The sequence below is a fragment of the Rhinolophus hipposideros genome (genome assembly GCF_964194185.1).
Source record: "Rhinolophus hipposideros genome assembly, chromosome: 16".
NCBI lineage: Eukaryota > Metazoa > Chordata > Mammalia > Chiroptera > Rhinolophidae > Rhinolophus > Rhinolophus hipposideros.
The window spans coordinates 1,426,120-1,445,319 of record NC_138062.1 but is presented as its reverse complement, the minus strand read 5'-3'; the positions used below and the strand labels follow the sequence as shown (position 1 = coordinate 1,445,319).

The 19,200-nt window shown below is 44.4% G+C and overlaps 1 protein-coding gene across 3 annotated transcripts in view; it reads left to right on the top strand.

Moving 5' to 3' along the window:
- Positions 1-19,200, top strand: part of LOC308509191 (bifunctional heparan sulfate N-deacetylase/N-sulfotransferase 4-like) — a 206,333-nt gene that overhangs the window by 97,780 nt on the left and 89,353 nt on the right. For all 3 annotated transcript variants that reach the window (XM_081076935.1, XM_081076934.1, XM_081076936.1), the window contains exon 5: positions 1,264-1,418. In XM_081076935.1, the coding sequence (XP_080933061.1) occupies positions 1,264-1,418 (155 nt within the window). The remainder of the gene's footprint in view (positions 1-1,263; positions 1,419-19,200) is intronic.

Below are 19,200 nucleotides of genomic sequence, written 5' to 3'. Positions count from 1 at the left end.
ATACATGCGTTAACCATTGCACAGTGCTTCTATTAATCAGTGAAGTCTTGACAACAGGACACCTAATCAAGCATTTGTCGAAGATTCCTTCAACAATACTTTCAATATTTATTTGCTTAATTTAAGTAAAGAATATAAAATCAGGTAGCCACCTGTAAATTACACCCCATTTTGAAAAACTAAACCAAATAAACAGACCTCACACTGTAAGCCAGAATTTCTTTTACTTCACCTGTTTGTCTGCATGTTTAGAGACTAAATAGAAATCAGTGCTTGTGTTATTGATTCAGAACATTTTTAAACTGGACGGAATATTGTAAAATTGTACAAGAACTGTACAATTGTCAAAACAGTGAAACTGCCCTTGAATGGCTACAACATAGTGAGTTCTCTTAGCACCCAGTCATTCTTTTCCTTTCTTTCTTTTTTCACTTTGGCATGAGAAAAGCTTTTTCTATGCACTGAGCACTGTTAACAGATGTTCATATTAGACGATGAGAAATTAATACTAGTTTAAATGTTCAAGTTGGGTTTCTATGGTGTTAATAGATTCAGTATTTACATTTTATGAAATATTTACATCAAAATGGGAAATGTTTATGTTCACGATGTTAACTCAAAAAACATTAAAGAGATAAAAGTATTTATATAGTATGAGCTCAACTTTAAAAAAAAAAATAAGTAGAAAAAGATTTAAAAGGAAGATACCAGTATGTGTCCACTAGTTCAATCTGGAAGATGGTCTCTGTTGCTGTTTTTTTTATTTTTATATATCACTAGTGTGTGCTTCCTACATTTCCTCAATACGCGTATATTATTTTTGTAACCAGAAAAGAAAATTAACAAACTTCACCAGTTAAATTTTCAGCTCAGTTTCAGACTTACAGCAGGAATGTTTTTGAGAGGAAAAAGAATAAAATCACCTCTGATTAGGTTTCCCCTATGCAATGCAGTAAGAGAGAACATCATCGGTTGATAATTTTAGAACAAAAACAAACCATGTAAAACAGTCTGCGTTTCATTCGCACCTTAAGCAGGCAGATCCCAACAAGTCAGGCTCCAGGCCGTCCCTGCAGGACCCCCTCCCCCCGCTTCACCCTCCCCCGCCCCAGGCCTCTGATGTCACCAGGCCAGGGTCACTGTATCAGAACAGCACAAACCGGGATCTGAGTGTCAGTGGTAAGAAGAGTGACAGACGTGACAGACTTACCCCGTGAGCTGCCAGGGTCCCCGGCTAACGGGCTTTGACGCTGTGTTTGCCAGGCACGGAGGAGGAGGACGAGGGCGACGACCTCCTGCTGCGCTCCGCCTCCCAGTTCTGGTGGTTCCCGCACATGTGGAGCCACATGCAGCCCCACCTCTTCCACAACGAGTCCGCGCTGATGGAGCAGATGGCTCTCAACAAGGACTTCGCCATGGTGAGTGTTCACGGTGTCACCCGCCGGCAGCGCGGTCCTGCGGGGTGTGGGTGTGGGCTTGCAGGGCTGGGTCGTGGGAAGCGAAAGGGGACGTGAGAGCGCGTGGCGTGTGTGCACGTGAGTGTGAGTAGGTGTGTGAGTGTGTGTGCGCACCGCGCGCGCTGTGAGGTGGTACCCAATGTATTGCAATAAGGAGGGGGCCCTGCCCTGTTTCCTACAGGAGGCCGTCCTTGCGCGTGTGAAGACCAGAGCGGGTCCCTTCACTGTGTTCCCCGCGCCTTTAACTCGCCTCCTAAAGCATTTGATGCAAAGGTGGGGTAGGGACCAAGTGGATTATGAGAGCGGAGGCACTAGGCCAGTGGTCCCCAGGCCTTAGTGTCTCCTGGTCATCTAGGACACTAAAACTCCGCGGCTGGGTCACACCTCGTAGTTCTTACTCCGTAGGTTGTCAGAGAGCCTGAGACTGCATTTCCAACGGGGTGTCCGATGAGGGGCGTCATCCTAAAAAGAGGCCAAAGTGACAGGCAGCAAGCATTGATTTGAGATCCAAAGAGCACGCACTGGTTCGGGCAGAAGGCAAAAGGGGGCTCCAATGGGGAGACCGAGGTGCTGGCATTTATGACAAAGGGAAGGGGGACAGTGACATCAGCAGAAGGAGGGGGCTGCTCGGGCCCCCTCCAACATGGTGACGCTGCCTCTAGTCTGCAGTCATTTTCAGTGCGGAACTCAGCGGTCCTGCCGTAATCACACCAGCATTCTCATGAGCGTGGCAAACAACTCTGTGCACACGTGGTGGCCTGGGCCCAGCACGCAGGTTATTCTGCCATGTGTGAGCCTCCCACAGGTCGGAGGAGGACATCATGTGAGGCACTTCCTCTGCGGGGGCCACTCCTGCTCCATTTTATAGAGGCCCCATGTGTGAGTCCCTTTCCCCTGCAAGTGCAGCTAGGACGGCAGATACCCGGCCTTCTGCTGGCTGTTGATTGTCCTTGAGCTAAGATAGTTTTGTTCTTTGCATATGTTTTCTTACATTTTGAAACGACTGAAAAATAATCAAAGACACAATAATATTCTGTGACATAAAAATTAAATAAAATCCAAATTGCAGTGACCATAAATAACGGGGTACTGGCACACAGCCACATCCTCCCTCTGTATTGTCTGCAGCTACTTTCGCAACAGCAGAGCTGGGTCATTCCAGAAGACACTATCTGGCCACAAACCCTAAAACACTTACTGTCTGGACCTTGACTGAGAAAGTGCGCCCACCCTTGCTCTGGAAATTAAGTGAACCATGCCTCCCTTTAACCATCTAATGGAAAAAGAATTTCCCCCAGAAAAGAGCTTAGACACACTTTCTCAAACCTTCGGCCAGTGAGGCAGATGGTCACCGTCTGTGAGTTAGCACAGACCCTGGCCCCAGGGAAAACACAGCCTCAACAGCTGTCATTTACAGTGAGCCGTCTCTGCACGCATGGTTGTGACTTGTCTGGTTGTGTAAAAGCCATGTCAGGAGGCGCAGACCCAAGCCCATGAGTCCTACATAGTGGATGATGGTAATGGCTCAGCACTCTCTCCGCCTCTGAGGCCCCGACCTGGGTCACCTCTGCATGGAGGACCCTTGCTGTACGTGTGGGCAGCACAACCAGCAGTTAAGATGTTGGATGTGAGCACCACCATGCCGGTGTTTGCGTGCTGACTACCATCCACACTGCTGCTTAAAAATGACTCAGCCACTCCAGGCTTCAGTTTTCCCATCTGTAAAAACGAGGATAATTGTAAAAACTGCCTGCTAGGATTGTTTTGAGGATACATGTAACATGCTCAGAACACTTCCCGGCTTACGAGAACATTCAATACATATCAATTAACCAATTATTATCTTCCTCAATCCAGATGACTATACAGTTATGTTCTTGTTTTAAAAAAGCCAAATATTTTTCAAAATGCGGATTTTTCTTATTCTGAGGGAATGTCTAACAAATTTGGTACTGCTTCAGAACCTTGTAAAATAAATATTCGCTTTTCAAAACATAAACTTACCCTGAGGAAACGTGCCGTATTCTGTCAGTACGGTTACCTTGAAAATAAACTGTCCTTGGGCTGAAATCTCCCCAGCTCTCTCCCACTCTAAAGTCTTCCCTTTAGGCATGTAGGTGGTGTTTCATAATGGTTGCTTTCACCTGTTGGTGTAATTTATTTTTTAAAAGCCATGCGGAGAGCACTGGGAATGACTCAGATGAAACTGCTTTCTAACGAAATGTTGAAAGTTATTTCAAGTCTATGCACTTACATTTGTTAAGTCAGTGTGGCTAAAAAGCTAGAGTGCAACTGATAAATATATTTTGTAAAAATAAAAAGTCTGACAATACGTTGCATCGTCAAAATATTACAACTAAAACGAAGTCCATTAAACACACATTTGAAATGACACTGTCCTCCTCCTTCTAGAGCTCAGCTCCTTCCAGCAGTGACATTCAGAACCTGACCTGTCACTGTAAATATAGGATGACAGTATGAGTGTAATCACAGAGCCAGGAAATGTATTTCTTCCCTGTGAAATTATCATCCTTACATACCCAGATGATACTCCAAAGCCACCAACAGCATGAAGGTGGGACGGGTAGGAGGGTGGGAGACAGCCAAGGAGACATGGCCGTCTAAGCTGCAGGCCTGGCCGCTGATGACAAGGGCTAGCACAGCTGGTGACTCATTCAGTGTCTTCCTGCCTCAGTTTTCTTCCCAAAATGGTAGTGAGTCCCTTTTTCATCCTCTAAACTACAGACATTATAGGTAATTAATTTGCATCAGCTCATCTGCTAGCCAAAAGCCCGGGACCAGATAATCCGATGATCAATTCCAGTTCTGCAGCTCTGTGACCACCGACAGCAGGGACCACAGACTTGGGTGAACATCTTGAAATACTCATTGAGCTGCAGCTGAAGCAATGTCGGGAAGAGATTTCCAAGCTAAGTGACCAATTTATACTGAAAAGCCCAAAACACTGAAATCGCTTCTTTATTCCATCCTGACATCCCTCACTCTCTCAGCATGACCTTGGCTGACAGATGGACTGTCATTGAAAAGCACAGTTATTCTGAAAACATTGACAGAAATGATCCAAATGACATAATAACATCGCACTGATATTTCAAAAGTAGTTAAACAATCAATCGAGATGGTTTATTTGTAGAATTTCTCTGAATTCTGTGTGGATAGAGTTCATGTTCTGTTCTCATGTTTCTAAAACTCATGAGAGAAACACCTTGCAAGACTGTTTCCTCCCTGTTTTCTTGTGTGAGAAGAGCTACCTCGTCCTTCTTCACCCAGACACACGTACGGACTAGCGTGAACGTAGGTGTTCGTGTATGTGCTCTGCCTGACCCATGAGCACGCGTGTGCAGTGAGTGTGTGTGTGTCCATGTGCACATTCCTGCTTCATCCACGAACACGTGTGCCCTGTGGGGTATGCACATGTGTGTGTTCAGAGTGTCAGTCTAGTGACGGCCACAGCAGCCGAGATTATGGCCATGACCAGACGCTCCACCTGTGCCGCCAGAGGGTAAGGCAACACTTCTTTCATTCTCTTCCTCTTCATGGATCATACCTTTGTGCTGCCATTCAGTTGCTTGGACGCGTCACTGCATAGAAGCAAGACTTCAAAGATGACAGCAGACAAAGTCTACGAGGACGCGAAGCATGGCTCACGTTCAAGTGCTTGATGAGCAAATTTCCAAAAATCGTTCCTGCTCGCCTGCATCTGCCTCTCAAACACGGACAAGGGGGCCTGGAGCAGAAACCTGAATTATTTATGCTTACTCCATGATAAACTGGCGAAAAGAAGTCATAACTGCCGTCTGGTTGTCTCAGGTTATGCATTCAAATTTCCAGGTGAAAATTTAGGACCTTTCGCTCACTCTTTTGATCTTCACCAAAAGAATATCCCGAAGGAAAAAAGATCCTGTTTGTCTATAATGCTAGTTTTTCAAGAAGGATGTTTTTCTCGACATTTTATTGAACAGTCAGAAATCTTACTCATAAGTAATAAGTGAAGGGGTCTTAAAATAAAAATATAGGGTCTGAATCCTATTTTGAAATGTTGTGTGTTATTTATGGACTCTATGTAACATTTTCCATAATTAGACACAATATTCTTAATATGAAAAATGCTGGCATTTAAATTGTTCTCATAAAAACCCAAACTCACCAAAGAGCAACTGTGGAACATCTTTAAGTGTCATGTGGTCTGCACAGTACATCAGCTGTGTGGAAGTTTAATTAAAAAGTGAAAAGGAGTGCTGGTGAAATCATGATACATGGAACAAACCAAGAGACTACTTAGCCTCTGTCCCCACCTAGTTATGAAGTTGCGCTCTGTGCTGACAGGTACACACAGCTCTGTCCCCTAGTGACCTTCCTCCTCCGGGGCAATCTCTGCACTGGCGCTGTAGAGCTGAGGTTGGGGAAAGTGGCCTCGTCTGCCCAGGGAAGCAGGGTCCTGCGTGGGGGTGGCTCTGATGGTCTCAGCTTGCCTCTCCTGCCCTAGGACCGCCACCTTACAGCAGAGCTGGAGGCAGGACAAATCCTGGGTTGGGGGTCGCAGTCCCCTGCGTCTGGGACACAGCTTCTGTCTGTGAGCACGGGGGGCTCGGGGAGCAGAGCTCCAAGTTGCTCAGCTGCTCGTGCCTGGAACAGCTCTTCTGCACACAGAGCTGGAGGGATGAGAAAAGGCGGGTGGCCTGCCACTCCCAGGGAGAATCATAGCTGTAGCCTGGATACCAGGGAGAGAGGAACCCCAGTGTTCTTGGATGTACCACTGGGGCAGAAATGTTGTCCCTACAAAGTGGGGCACGTGGGGAAGGGAGCGGGCCATGGCTCGAATGCTGTCCACTTTCACTGTTCTTACACCTTAGTATAATAGATTTTCTTCAGTAGGTGTTTCTTCACTTGCTGTACGTCTTTAGTTGACTTCCTACAGATTTTAGATTTTCCTTAATAACGTCCACGAGTTGTGGTTGTGGTGCTGGGAGAGGCTCCTCCCAGCTCCTCCCAGCACCATTCCGGAAGCCTGAATTCTGCCATCAAATCTAGACAGCGTGGCTACAGCCTCCTCACTGCTTTCCAGCTCCTCCCTGGGCCCTCATGTCAACTCTCATCAAGGCAGCTACAGTGATGCTGTTAACATGCACTTCAGACCCTGTCACTTTTCATCACAAAGCCCCCAACTGCCTGAGAAGGCCCAGGGCCCGAGCACCTGGCTCCGGGCCTCCTGTGCTGCAGGCCCCCATCTGCTTTGTCGATGGAAGTCTGCAGTCTGCCTCCTTCACGCCGTCCTTGGTGGCAACTCGTCCTCACTGGCACCATGCTCTGCTCCTTCTCCCAACTTGGTGACTCTGGTGTTTGACGCCGAGGTTCCCCCCTCTTCCTACAAATCACTGCTGACCTACATCCATCCAGACTTGGGGGTCCTTGAGTTTGTAAGAACCTTTCCCTAACTGCCGTTCTCCACACTACATGCACACCCGTAAGAACAAATTACAAAGGTGTGGCTTAAAGAATATTTCAGTGGCATCATCTCATGTTAAATCAAAAGTTGCCCTCACCAGAACCTAAAAGGAGTAAGGAGTCGGGGGAAAGCATTCTCTTTGAATCTTCTTCCTAAAAGAAAATTACGTGTGTTCTGTCTTATCTGCCATTTCCCGTTTCTACTCTCTAAGGATCAGACCACTTTTATTTGACTTCATTTTTATCTACTTCAATCCTTGTTATCCGTTTTCCTAATTCTTCATACCAAAGTTGCCACTCTACTTTTAGATTTAAGCCTATGAAATAAATGCAGTTGCAGTTGCTGATAATTTCCCCTGACACACCAGAATTTCTGGGCAGGGTCCTCAGATTAAAATCCACTGTTTTTAGTTGTGTTTTGTTTTGTTTGGAAACAATTTCCTTGTTAAGTCTGTTGTGTCTAATTTTGTATAAATATTTTAAATCCTAAAGCAGGGTAGGCAAAAAATATTTTTAAGTTTGAAAATGAATTAAATAATTAAATCAAATATGAAGGACATTTCCTTGGGAGATGGAGCAGTGAAAATTTGCTAAATGTTTAGGAAATGGAATATTCATATGATCTTGAATATATTTAATTCTACTTATTGGAAACCTATCATGAGGGAAATGGTCTTAGGAAGGAAGAAAATGATAAAATCTCAGTGGGAAGATTACAGAACACCAGCCAGCACAACGGAGGCTCATTTATTTACATAAGTACTTAAATGATTTTGTTACTGAGTATAGAATTTATTTACACAGGCATTTTACAGTCGTTTAAACACACGTCCATGTACCACGTGGTCAGTAGAGACCATGCTTCGTCATTACTCTGCTAGTTATTTTTGCTCTCTGTGTTACACGCGCATGCCTTTCTTAGGTACTGTTGGAGAGTGTGTTCACAGATGCCATTCATCTATCACCACGTTCCTTTTCTCTGACAGTATTGTTTGTCACAGTCCTTCGTGTTTGATTCAGGATAGTCAAGCTCACACACCTACAGATGCCGCCTTTAGCACGCCGTGCCAACATGGCATGTTGTACGACAAGAAGACAGTTATCCATTTGTCATGGAAGAGTTTCAGGATTTGAGTGACTTAAGGTTTTAACCATTTCAAAGCATAACTTTCTCAAACGCATGACTTGCTGCTTTTAAATTAATAAGTGCACCCTGAGCATCATGTCACACTTTCACAAGGACTGAAGGTTTTCATTCTTAATACAAATGATGGCGTGGAGCCGGGCCATTGCTGTGTTCAGTCTGCTGAGGTGATGCCACTGTTTGCGCCTAAACTGGTCTCCTGGAATGTCTGCACTCTTGTGTCACCTCTCCTAGTCTGTGGTTTGTAAGGCTGACAGCTTCCTCTTGTGGCCATTGTCCTGCTACCTGAGTCTCGCCGCCTGGTTCCCATTTCAGTCACATGAAGGGATCGGGCCAGAGGACGCTGAGGTCCCTGATATTTCCCAGGTCTCTGAAGTGGGGTTGTGGTGAGCTCAGAAATCAGACAGAGCCAGCTTCTCAGGCTCATTTCTAAAGTGACCGTGAGAGCTCTAAGGTCACCTGCAGGCATCTTGTGCTCGGTCACACCAACAATCCACCCTCCACCTTGGGGTTCCCAGGCCAGTGCTCCCTCAGTGGCACCATAGCGCTCCCCAAGCAAGGGCTGGGAGAGCCAGACAGTGCAGCGACTCATGTGGCCTGTTTCCCTAATGACCTTCTGTTAACCACAATCCAGGTACTAAGGTAACGTGGTACCTCGGTTTGCAAATGTAATCCATTCCGGAAGGCCGTTCCAGTTCTGAAACTTTTGAAAACAGCCAACCACTAGGCCTCAAGATCTTGCACTCAGCAGAAGCCACGTGACATGTTCGACTTCCAAGGTGTGTTTGAAAATCGAAGCATTTACGGCGTTCGTAAACCAAAATGTTCGTCAACAGAGACGTGTGAAAACCGAGGTACTACTGTAATATACAAGTAACGTCTGCAAAGATGAATGCTGTTGAAGAACACAGAACTTTTCTTCTACAAATCATCCCTGACCTATGTAATTGTATAAAACTTAAGGATTAATATGGACAATTGAAGTGTGTCAATGGCATAATGGTCAGTGCTGCTAACAAGTGGAAATATTGTGACTTCTCTTCCAGCTACCCACTGACAGCAGACAGGATTTTACAAGTAGGATGATATTGTTCAGTCAAGTTTCTAGCTCGCTGATTCAAGCTCTCGCTAAGGCTTGAACTCCTGTTCTCACCAAACCTACAATATGAAGCGTAACATGAACTTTCTGCCTGCAAATTACAATGGGTATTTCATTAGCTATTAACATTCATACTGTATGCAAAGGATTTAGAGGGGAAAAAATGGCTTTTCTTGTCATGTGTGGTATTGTAATAAATCCCGGACTTGTTGGTCTGTTATTGGCAGGTAGATGAAAAAATGTCCCTTAAATGGAAAGTCTCTACGATACGTACTATCTGTTTGATTTTTCTAGCAGAAGGCAGCATCAGATGCACCTACCCCCCAAATCTCTATCTTAGCTGCAGCATCCCTTTTCTGTCCAGTCGCTGTTTTATTTCTGAACATGTTTAACCTCAAAGGAATAAATAATACCTACAAAATGCACTGTAATGTTGGGCATGGTAAGAAGGAAATGAACTATTTATGTCACTCAACCTACATTAATATGAATCCATCTAGACTTGCATCTCTTTGTCCTGGGCACCTGTTACCATTATTTTTGGTAAGCCTTGGAAGTCATTCTCTATAGTTTTTATTCATTTCAGTTATTTTTAATATTAGCTAGAGGATCTCCAGTTCTTCTCAACTGCTGATACATGACAGACACAATTGCAACAGAGATTTCCCCCAGGAGATAAACTAATAATGGCTTAAAAGAGTTGTTAATACTTAATTTACTTGGCGTTAAGGCAAATAAATATTTTCTCTAAATATTAGTTTTGTTTATATTATACAGAACAAAGAACTGTGCTCAAAATACAAAAGAAAAAATCATGTTCCTCTGAATAATACAAACTATAGCTATTTTTACATATAAAAATATTTTGTGACACGAGTTTAGCCTATGCATGCTGTAACCTAATTATCAGTGTATTAGTTAAACTTCTGTGTTTGACTTCAGACCAGTCTTGGTTCAGATTTCATGTTTGCCAATTACTATGGGTGGACTTAGTAAATGACTTAAAATTCCTGTGCTTTAGCTTTCCAATATGTGAAATAGGGGTGATAGTAGTTCCTACCACATAGGTTTTTGTGAGGATTAGATAAGGTTTGTACATGTCCACATATGTTTAATGCTTAGCAATCTGCTTGGCACATAGTGTTTCAAAAAGCATTTGTCATCATTATCTCCATCACCATCACTACCATCACCACCACTTTCACCACTACCACCATCACCGTCATCACCACCACCACCATCACCACCACCTTCACCATCACCACCACCACCATCATCACCACCATCACCATCATCACCATCACCACCACCACCACCACCTTCACCGTCACCACCACCACCACCATCACCACCACCATCACCATCACCACCATCACCACCACCATCACCATCACCACCACCTTCACCACCACCATTCTCACCACCTTCACCACCACCACCATCACCACCTTCACCATCATCACCATCACCACCACCATTCTCACCACCTTCACCACCACCACCATCACCACCACCTTCACCATCACCACCATCACCATCACCACCACCACCATCACCACCACCACCACCATCATCATCATCACCATCACCATCATCACCACCATCACCATCACCACCACCATTCTCACCACCTTCACCACCACCACCATCACCACCACCTTCACCATCACCACCATCACCACCATCACCATCATCACCATCACCACCACCATCACCACCACCTTCACCACCACCACCATCACCACCATCACCACCACCTTCACCACCACCACCATCACCGTCATCACCACCATCACCACCACCACCACCATCATCATCATCACCATCACCACCATCACCACCACCTTCACCACCATCATCATCACCAGCATCACCATCACCACCATCACCACCACCATCACGACCACCTTCACCATCACCACCACCACCACCACCATCATCACCACCATCACCATCATCACCATCACCACCACCATTCTCACCACCTTCACCACCACCACCATCACCACCTTCACCATCACCACCATCACCACCACCATTCTCACCACCTTCACCACCACCACCATCACCACCACCTTCACCATCACCACCATCACCACCACCACCATCACCACCACCACCACCATCATCATCATCACCATCACCATCATCACCACCATCACCATCACCACCACCATTCTCACCACCTTCACCACCACCACCATCACCACCACCTTCACCATCACCACCATCACCACCATCATCACCATCACCACCACCATCACCACCACCTTCACCACCACCACCATCACCACCACCTTCACCACCACCACCATCACCGTCATCACCACCATCACCACCACCACCACCATCATCATCATCACCATCACCACCATCACCACCACCTTCACCACCATCATCACCAGCATCACCATCACCACCATCACCACCACCATCACGACCACCTTCACCATCACCTCCACCACCACCACCATCATCACCACCATCACCATCATCACCATCACCACCACCATCACCATCATCACCATCACCACCATCACCACCACCACCACCACCAACACCACCATCACCATCACCACCACCACCACCACCTTCACCACCATCACCATCACCACCATCACCATCATCACCATTACCACTATCACCATATCATCACCACCATCACCATGGTTGCCATCATTTTCACCAAATTTCTTTAAGAAGTATATGACAATTCCTTTTGAAATAAGAGTTTGATGATGATGATAAAACCATCAAAAGACTTTTTCAAGGTTATGTGACATGCAAGTTGGGGCCAGATGCAAGACACTCTAATCTTCTTTGCAGTCTCCCATCTATCCGTAATTCAATACTGATGTGTTCACTAATAGTACATATAAGGTTTGGTACAATCTGAGGTTTCAAGCATCCACTGGGGGTCTTGGCACTTATCCCCCGTGGGAAAAGGGGGACCACTGTACCCATTTTCACATTCTTCCTTCTGAATGAATCCAAAGTTTGCTTGTGGAGGCAAAGCATATAAAGACTGGTTTATCAGCTTTTATTTCAGGTAGGGGACATTTAACATAGTTCTGGCCAATTGAATGGAAGGATAAGTTGTGGAATGGGACTTCCAGGAAAGGAGGTCACACACCACTGGTCCTACCTCCTACCCTTAGCCCTCGTTCCTATCTCTTGCTAGTTTGTGGTTGTATTGGCTACAACTAAGGGATTCCTCTTAAAACTCTGAAGGAAAGGCCAAGGGAACCAGAGACCCCACTTGTGGCACTGAAACTTCTAAACCACCGCTTAACTCCAGATCTACCATTACTTGAGAAAAATAAGCTCTTCTTTCTGTAATCCACTATGTTTTCATTTTTGTTTTTCTGGTACATAGTGGAACCCATCCCTACTCAGTGTTTCCCCATTGCATTTTTTTTTCTCTTAAGCTGTTTTGAGATTTGCCGACATTCAAATTTCCTCAGTGTCTAAAATGTACAGACCCATCAAGGGAATATTTATGTAGAATGCCCCGAATATAATAGTCCAACACTTTTTAACAGGTGTTCATAGTGAGATTTTTTAATTAAATTTATTGGGGTGACATTGGTTAATAAAATTACATAGGTTTCAAGTGTATACTTCTGTAATACATCATCTGTATATGACACTGTGTGCTCACCACCCAGAGTCAGGTCTCCTTCCATCACCATATATTCGACCTTGTTTATCCTCATCTACCATCTCCCTCCCCCGCCCCCCTCTGGTAACCACTAAACTGTTGTCTGTGTCTATGAGTTCTTGTTTGTGTGTTTGTCTTGTTCCTCTCTTGCCTTCAGTTTTATATCCCACATATGAGTGAAGCCATATGGTTCTCGACTTTTTCTGTCTGACTTATTTCGCTTAGCATGATAATCTCAAGATCCATTCGTGTTTTTGCAAATGGCAGTATTTCATCTTTTCTTATGGCCAAATAGTACTGCTTTGTGTATATATACCACATCTTCTTTATCTAATCATCTATCGAATGAAACTTTGGTTGTTTCCATGCATGTTTTGGCCACTGTAAATAATGCTGCAGTGAACATCGGGATACATACATCTTTACAGATAAATGTTTTTGAATTTTTCCAGTAGATACCCAGAACAGAAATTGCTGGGCCATATAGTAATTCTATTCTTAAGTTTTTGAGGAACCTCCACACTGCCTTCCATAGCGGCTGCACCAGTCTGCATTCCCACCAACAGTGTATGAGGGCTCCTTTATCTCCACAGCCTCTCCTACACTTGTTATTATTTGTTTTGTTGATAATAGCCATTCTAACAGGTGTGAGGTGATAATTCACTGCGGTTTTGATTTGCATTTCCCTGATAACAAGTGAATTGTAGTGAGATTTTATGCCTATTTATCAATCATTAGTTTGTGAATGGATTCTCAGAATGGTCAATGATAACATAACTAGCTCTCACTGACAGGTTTTAATTTTATTGCTTCAATGATCAAACTTGTTTTTAATTATTAAATGAGTGAAATAATCAAGAACCAACGGTATACTGAGCATACCCTATTCAAATTAGATAATTCATCAAACAGGTTGGTTACCATGTTTTCCTTTTTCTTTTCTTTTCTTTTTTTTGCTTTTGCATTTTTCAGCTTGAAACATTCTCTCAGCTTGATAGTTTCTTTTATGTCTTGTCTGTCTGTCCTGGGTGGACATTTTCACCATGCCGTGGCTACCTCTTCAGTTGCCTGTAGCCATTTCTGCAGTAACTTGAGTAACATGGAAATGCGAGCAACTGTCTCCTAGCATGTCGACAGTGGAGAGAGGTAGTGGTGAGTAATGTAGGAGATTGGGCAGTGCTGGAAGTGAAGTCATTTTGAGATGAGATCTGTGTTGATGCCTTGATTTCCAAATATGATGCAACTTCAACAAGATAAAACAGAAATATAATATTGTGGTGTGGTTATTGGAAACATGTCAGCATATCCATAGAAAAGTATAGTCCTTTAATCCCCTTTACAGACAGTTACTTAAGTGAGCATAATTTGTATTTTTAATATATACATTTATTAACATAAAGTTACTTTTTTGATGAAAGGTAACCTATTTCACATGGTAGTAGAGGTTCCACAAAATTGAAAACAATCAGAGATATGACTCAGTTTAACTTATAGAGAAGCACAGGGTGTCCCAAAAGAACAGAATGTAAGAACACCTTGTATTTGGGAGAAACTGGCAACCAGAGGGGTGGCTCGTGTCTACAGCAAATGTTTAAAGCATTTCCCATAAATGCATTAAGCTGACATTAAGGGGGGTGGGGGAGAATGACTCCTAAGGAAAATCTCAGCCTGACTCAAAAATAATATTGCAAACATATTCATTGCTCAGAGAAAGTAACAGTTTGTGTGAATCTGTGTCTGCAAAGTGATGCATTTAAATTAGTGGTTCCAAACCATCGTCTGTATAATCATGGAAGATCCAACAAGTTTGGAAATATGTTCATATTAGAAAATGAAGAACAGTCTAGCCAGTGACAAAAAGGACAAATCACTGTCTTTAACTTGTATACTTCACACACACACTCACACACACGTGCACTTACACACCCCCCTTGCTACTCCACCTTTATTCCATGGACATAGGCAATCAGGCAGCAGATTTAAAAAACAAACTATTTAATGTGTGTTGTGTATACATAATCCAGGTAACTAAGAATGGAGGAAAGACCTGACAAGATAAATTAGCTTGCAACATTTGCTTGAGACAAAATGACAAATGAACATGTGAAATGGAGTGATGTGAATTAAGCACACTTGTTTTGAGCCCCTTTCTTTTCTTTATTTTTGATTAAAGTCTATTGGGGTGACAATTGTTAATAAAGTTACATAGATTTCAGGTGCACAATTCTGTAATACATCATCTATATATCACATTGTGTGTTCACCACCCAAAGTCAGTTATCCTTCCATCACCATATATTCGATCCCCGTTACCCTCTTCTACCACCCCCTTCCCCCCTTACCCTCTGGTAACCACTAAACTATTGTCTGTGTCTATGAGTTTTTGTTCCTTCATTTGTTTGCCTTGTTCTTTTGTTGTTTTCGGTTTTATATACCACATATTAGTGAATTCACATAGTTCTCAACTTTCTCTAACTTATTTCACTTAGTATTATAATCTCAAGATCCAGTCATGTTGTCACAAATGGTACTGTTTCACCTTTTCTTATATCCAAATAATATTCCATTGTGTATATATACCACAACTTCTTTATCCATTCATCTATCAAAGGACATTTTGGTTGTTTCCATGTCTTGGCCATCATAAACAAAGCTGCAATGAACATTGGAGCACACGTGTCTTTATGGATAAATGTTTTCAGATTTTTTGGGTAGATACTCAGGAAAGGGATTTCTGGGTCATAGGATAATTTTATTCTTAATTTTTTTGGGAACCTCCACACTGCCTTCCATAGCGGCTGCACCAGTCTGCATTCCCACCAATAGTGTATGAGAGTGCATAATACCTGAAACAATAAATTGCATAGAAGAAAACATAGGTGCTAAACTTATGGACCTTGGGTTCAAACAGCATTTTATGAATTTGACTCCAAAGGCAAGGGAAGTAAAAATTAAAATAAATTAATGGAACTATATCAAACTATAAAGCTTCTGCACAGCAAAAGAAACCATCGACAAAATAAAAAGGCAACCAACTGAATGGGAGAAGATTTTTGCAAACAATGCCCCTGATAAGGGGCTACTATCCCAAATATACAAAGAACTCATACAACTCAACAACAAAACCCAAACAACCCAATTGAAAAATGGGCAGAGGACCTGAGGAGACATTTCTCCAAAGAGGACATACAAATGGCAAATAGACATATGAAAAAATGTGCAACATCACTAATCATCAGAGAAATGCAAATAGAAAACACACTGAGCTATCACTCTTCCTTTTCTTGTTTCTGCTGATAGTGAGCTAGGGATGATGTCCTAACAGAATGCACAGTACCGCTCTGTCTGACTGACACACTTAGGAATCACGAATGTTAGCATTCCGTCCAGGTCCCGGGCATTGCTAGAAGCTCTAAGTACTTACTACTTGGTGCCATTCCTCTCGCTACTGAACTAAACTAGAACTCGACCTTCGCAGGTAGCAGCGGCCGCAGTGGAGAGGAGCAGCTGACATGCAGTCCTGGCATTGCCCCACGCCTCCAGAGGCCACACCTTTGCCCCCTCACGTCCCCAGGTCCCCGCGTTCCTCCTCACTCAGCTTGAAGCGGTCATCCCAAACTAGCCCCTGCATATGCCCTGACCTCCTCCATGCTTCTTGCTTCATCGCACTCTCCTGCAAAGCCTCAGCCCATTTGATCCAGACATCTTCCCAGTCCGTGCCTGTGCCCTGACACCTGCACCCAGCTGTCCCCACGTTAAAGCCACGGCCACAGACGTCCCTCCCATGGACCCTCAGTGCTGCCCGGAAGTTACACTGCTCACTGTCCTGCTGTCCCCAGCCAGTTCAGTACCGTCTCTCTCCAGAAATTACCATGCATTTGCCCGTCCTTACTCTCCACTGGCAACCTTCTTATCTTCCTAAAAATAAGAGCCAGTCAATTAGAAGAGAACACCCGTGTGCTCCCATTACTACAGCTTCAACTTCACCCTGACGCCAAAATGAAATATAGTTTGATTTTCATTAGAAACACGTGAAGGTGTATACAGAAAAATACGGTTAGAATTATCTTTATAGGCAGTTATTCAAAATGTCATCATTACTTAGTAATATCTTTCTGAATATATAGATACCACTTAGTAACATAGACTGTGTTAGCAGTGACAAAAACCTACCTGTGGACGGACATCCAAGGGGGCCACAAGGCTGATTTCTCCACCCTTGTACTCAGTGCCATCACTTACCAGCCGGTCAAGAATGTCTCCCAGAAACTCCGCTGCCCCGAGTCACCCACGTCTCTGCAGAGGCACTGCTCTTTCTCCTGTCTTTGGACAGACATGCTTATGCCCCTTCGCTCTCCAGCCTCAGCAGCATTCCTAGACTCTCCTTCTAGCAAAACTACCTGCAGTAGTTGTCACCCTCACTGTCTCATGCCAGCTTCTCCTTTTCTCCCTCAAACCCACTCGGATGTGTTTGCCCTTCACCACCCACCAGAACTTCTCTTGTCTGGGTCACCAGTGACACCCTGTGTTAAACCGGGTGGGTGGTTCCTGCTTCTCATTGGACGCCACCAGTTACCAGCATTTGACCTGCTGAGCTCAGATGCTCTGCCACCACTTCCTCGAGTTGTCCCCACTTCATCGCAGGGTCCCGGCATCCCTCCCATGTCACGTGCAGCATTCTTCTTTCTCAATCTGTTACTGGCTTTCTTCCCTTCTCTCTGCCCCAAAGGTCTACCCTTTCACCTTTTCTCTGTGTACATACCCATTCCGTCGGTGATCATCAGGAGTCTTAGGACTAAATAAAATCAGTGTGTCCATGACGCACCAGTGGAGAGCTCCAGCTGAACGCTCTTCTCCAAAGGCTAAACTTGTTTATTTCACTTCCCACCTGACATCTCCAGTTTGAAGTCTAATCCCAAATGTGTGTCCTGTCTTTCTCCCCAAACCTGTGTGATTGGTCAGCTCCCCAGTCTCATTTGACAGGAAGTCTGTCCTAGTTCTCATGTTCTGTGTGCAACCTGCCATCACTGAAGGTGCAGCGTCTCCACCTTCACCCCTGCCCCCCGTTTAGAGTAACACCACTTCTCACCAGCGGTGCTGGCCCCACCCTGTCCAAGCTATCGTTAGTTCTCACGAGACTGTGTCAGTAACCTGCCAACTGGCTCCTAGCTGCCTCCTACCCCCTTTCAGCCAGCTCTCCAGAGCTGCCAGAATTTTCTTCTATAATGCTAGCTCCGCATCTCAATCAGGGTAAATACCAGCGTCATTACAGGGACATATGGGGACCTAAACAGCCTGCACTGTGCCTCTCCTCAGGGATGCTGCTGGCTCGGCCTTTGTAGAAGCCTACTGGGTGTGAGTGGCGCCCCCTGCGGTTGTCATTAGGTAACTGGTGAGACCATTTGCGGCGTCCCTGCCTCCTGACATTGTCTATTGATGTTCCCACCCCTGTTGGCTGCTTTGTCCACAAACAACTGAATTCTTATTCTTCCTCAAACACGTCTGAGGTACTTTCAACTGAGGACAGTGTATGCACTGCCCTCTCCAGCTGGAATGGTCTTCCCCAGTCTGTCCATGTGGCTTAATCCCTCACATCGTCACACCTGGATTCTAAACACCCCCTTCTCCATGACCCCTCAGTAAATGAACTATGTAACATTGCAACCCATTCCCCTCCGTTCTTCTCCCTGTCTCGCTCTGTTTTTCTCCATAGCTCCACAGCACCTTCTAATACATTCCACAAGTTACCTACCAATTTCATGTCACCTTGGTCCCACTCCACTAACACATATACTCCCACCTGTCTGTTGTGTTCAGTGCTCTTTCCTCAGCACCTAGAATGGCACCTGGCACATTTGGATTGTCAATAAAGTAAGAATTCTGGCCCAAAAAAAAAAACCCAAGAAACAGTGATACACATGCCTACCTCACCACATTTTGTACAGTGGGAATGAGACTTACTTTGTTTTCTGTTAGTTCCCTTCAGGCAGAAAGTAGACGTTCGGCAGCTCAAGAATATTAAAGGAACATCTCAGCTGCTGGAATTTCATGCTCTAGAAGCAGTGCCATTGCTTTGCTATTTCTTTTTCAAAAGAAAATTCCATTTGTAACACAGGGCTCTCCGGGATTTGTCACCACTTACTGGGCTTCAGTCTGAGCAGTGCGCAGACTGACCCAGCCAATTTCCAGGTCACATAGTCATTGCTTTTTTCACTTATGAGAACAGAAGACAATTTCAGTTCCCAAAACACAATGAAAAATCGCTGATCCTAGGATCATTCTCAGAGTTCACGATACGATCCCAAGTCCTTATTAAAAGGAAAAATAGATAATGAGACCAGTGTTGTCACTCCTGAGTCGCTCCCTGGGAGTT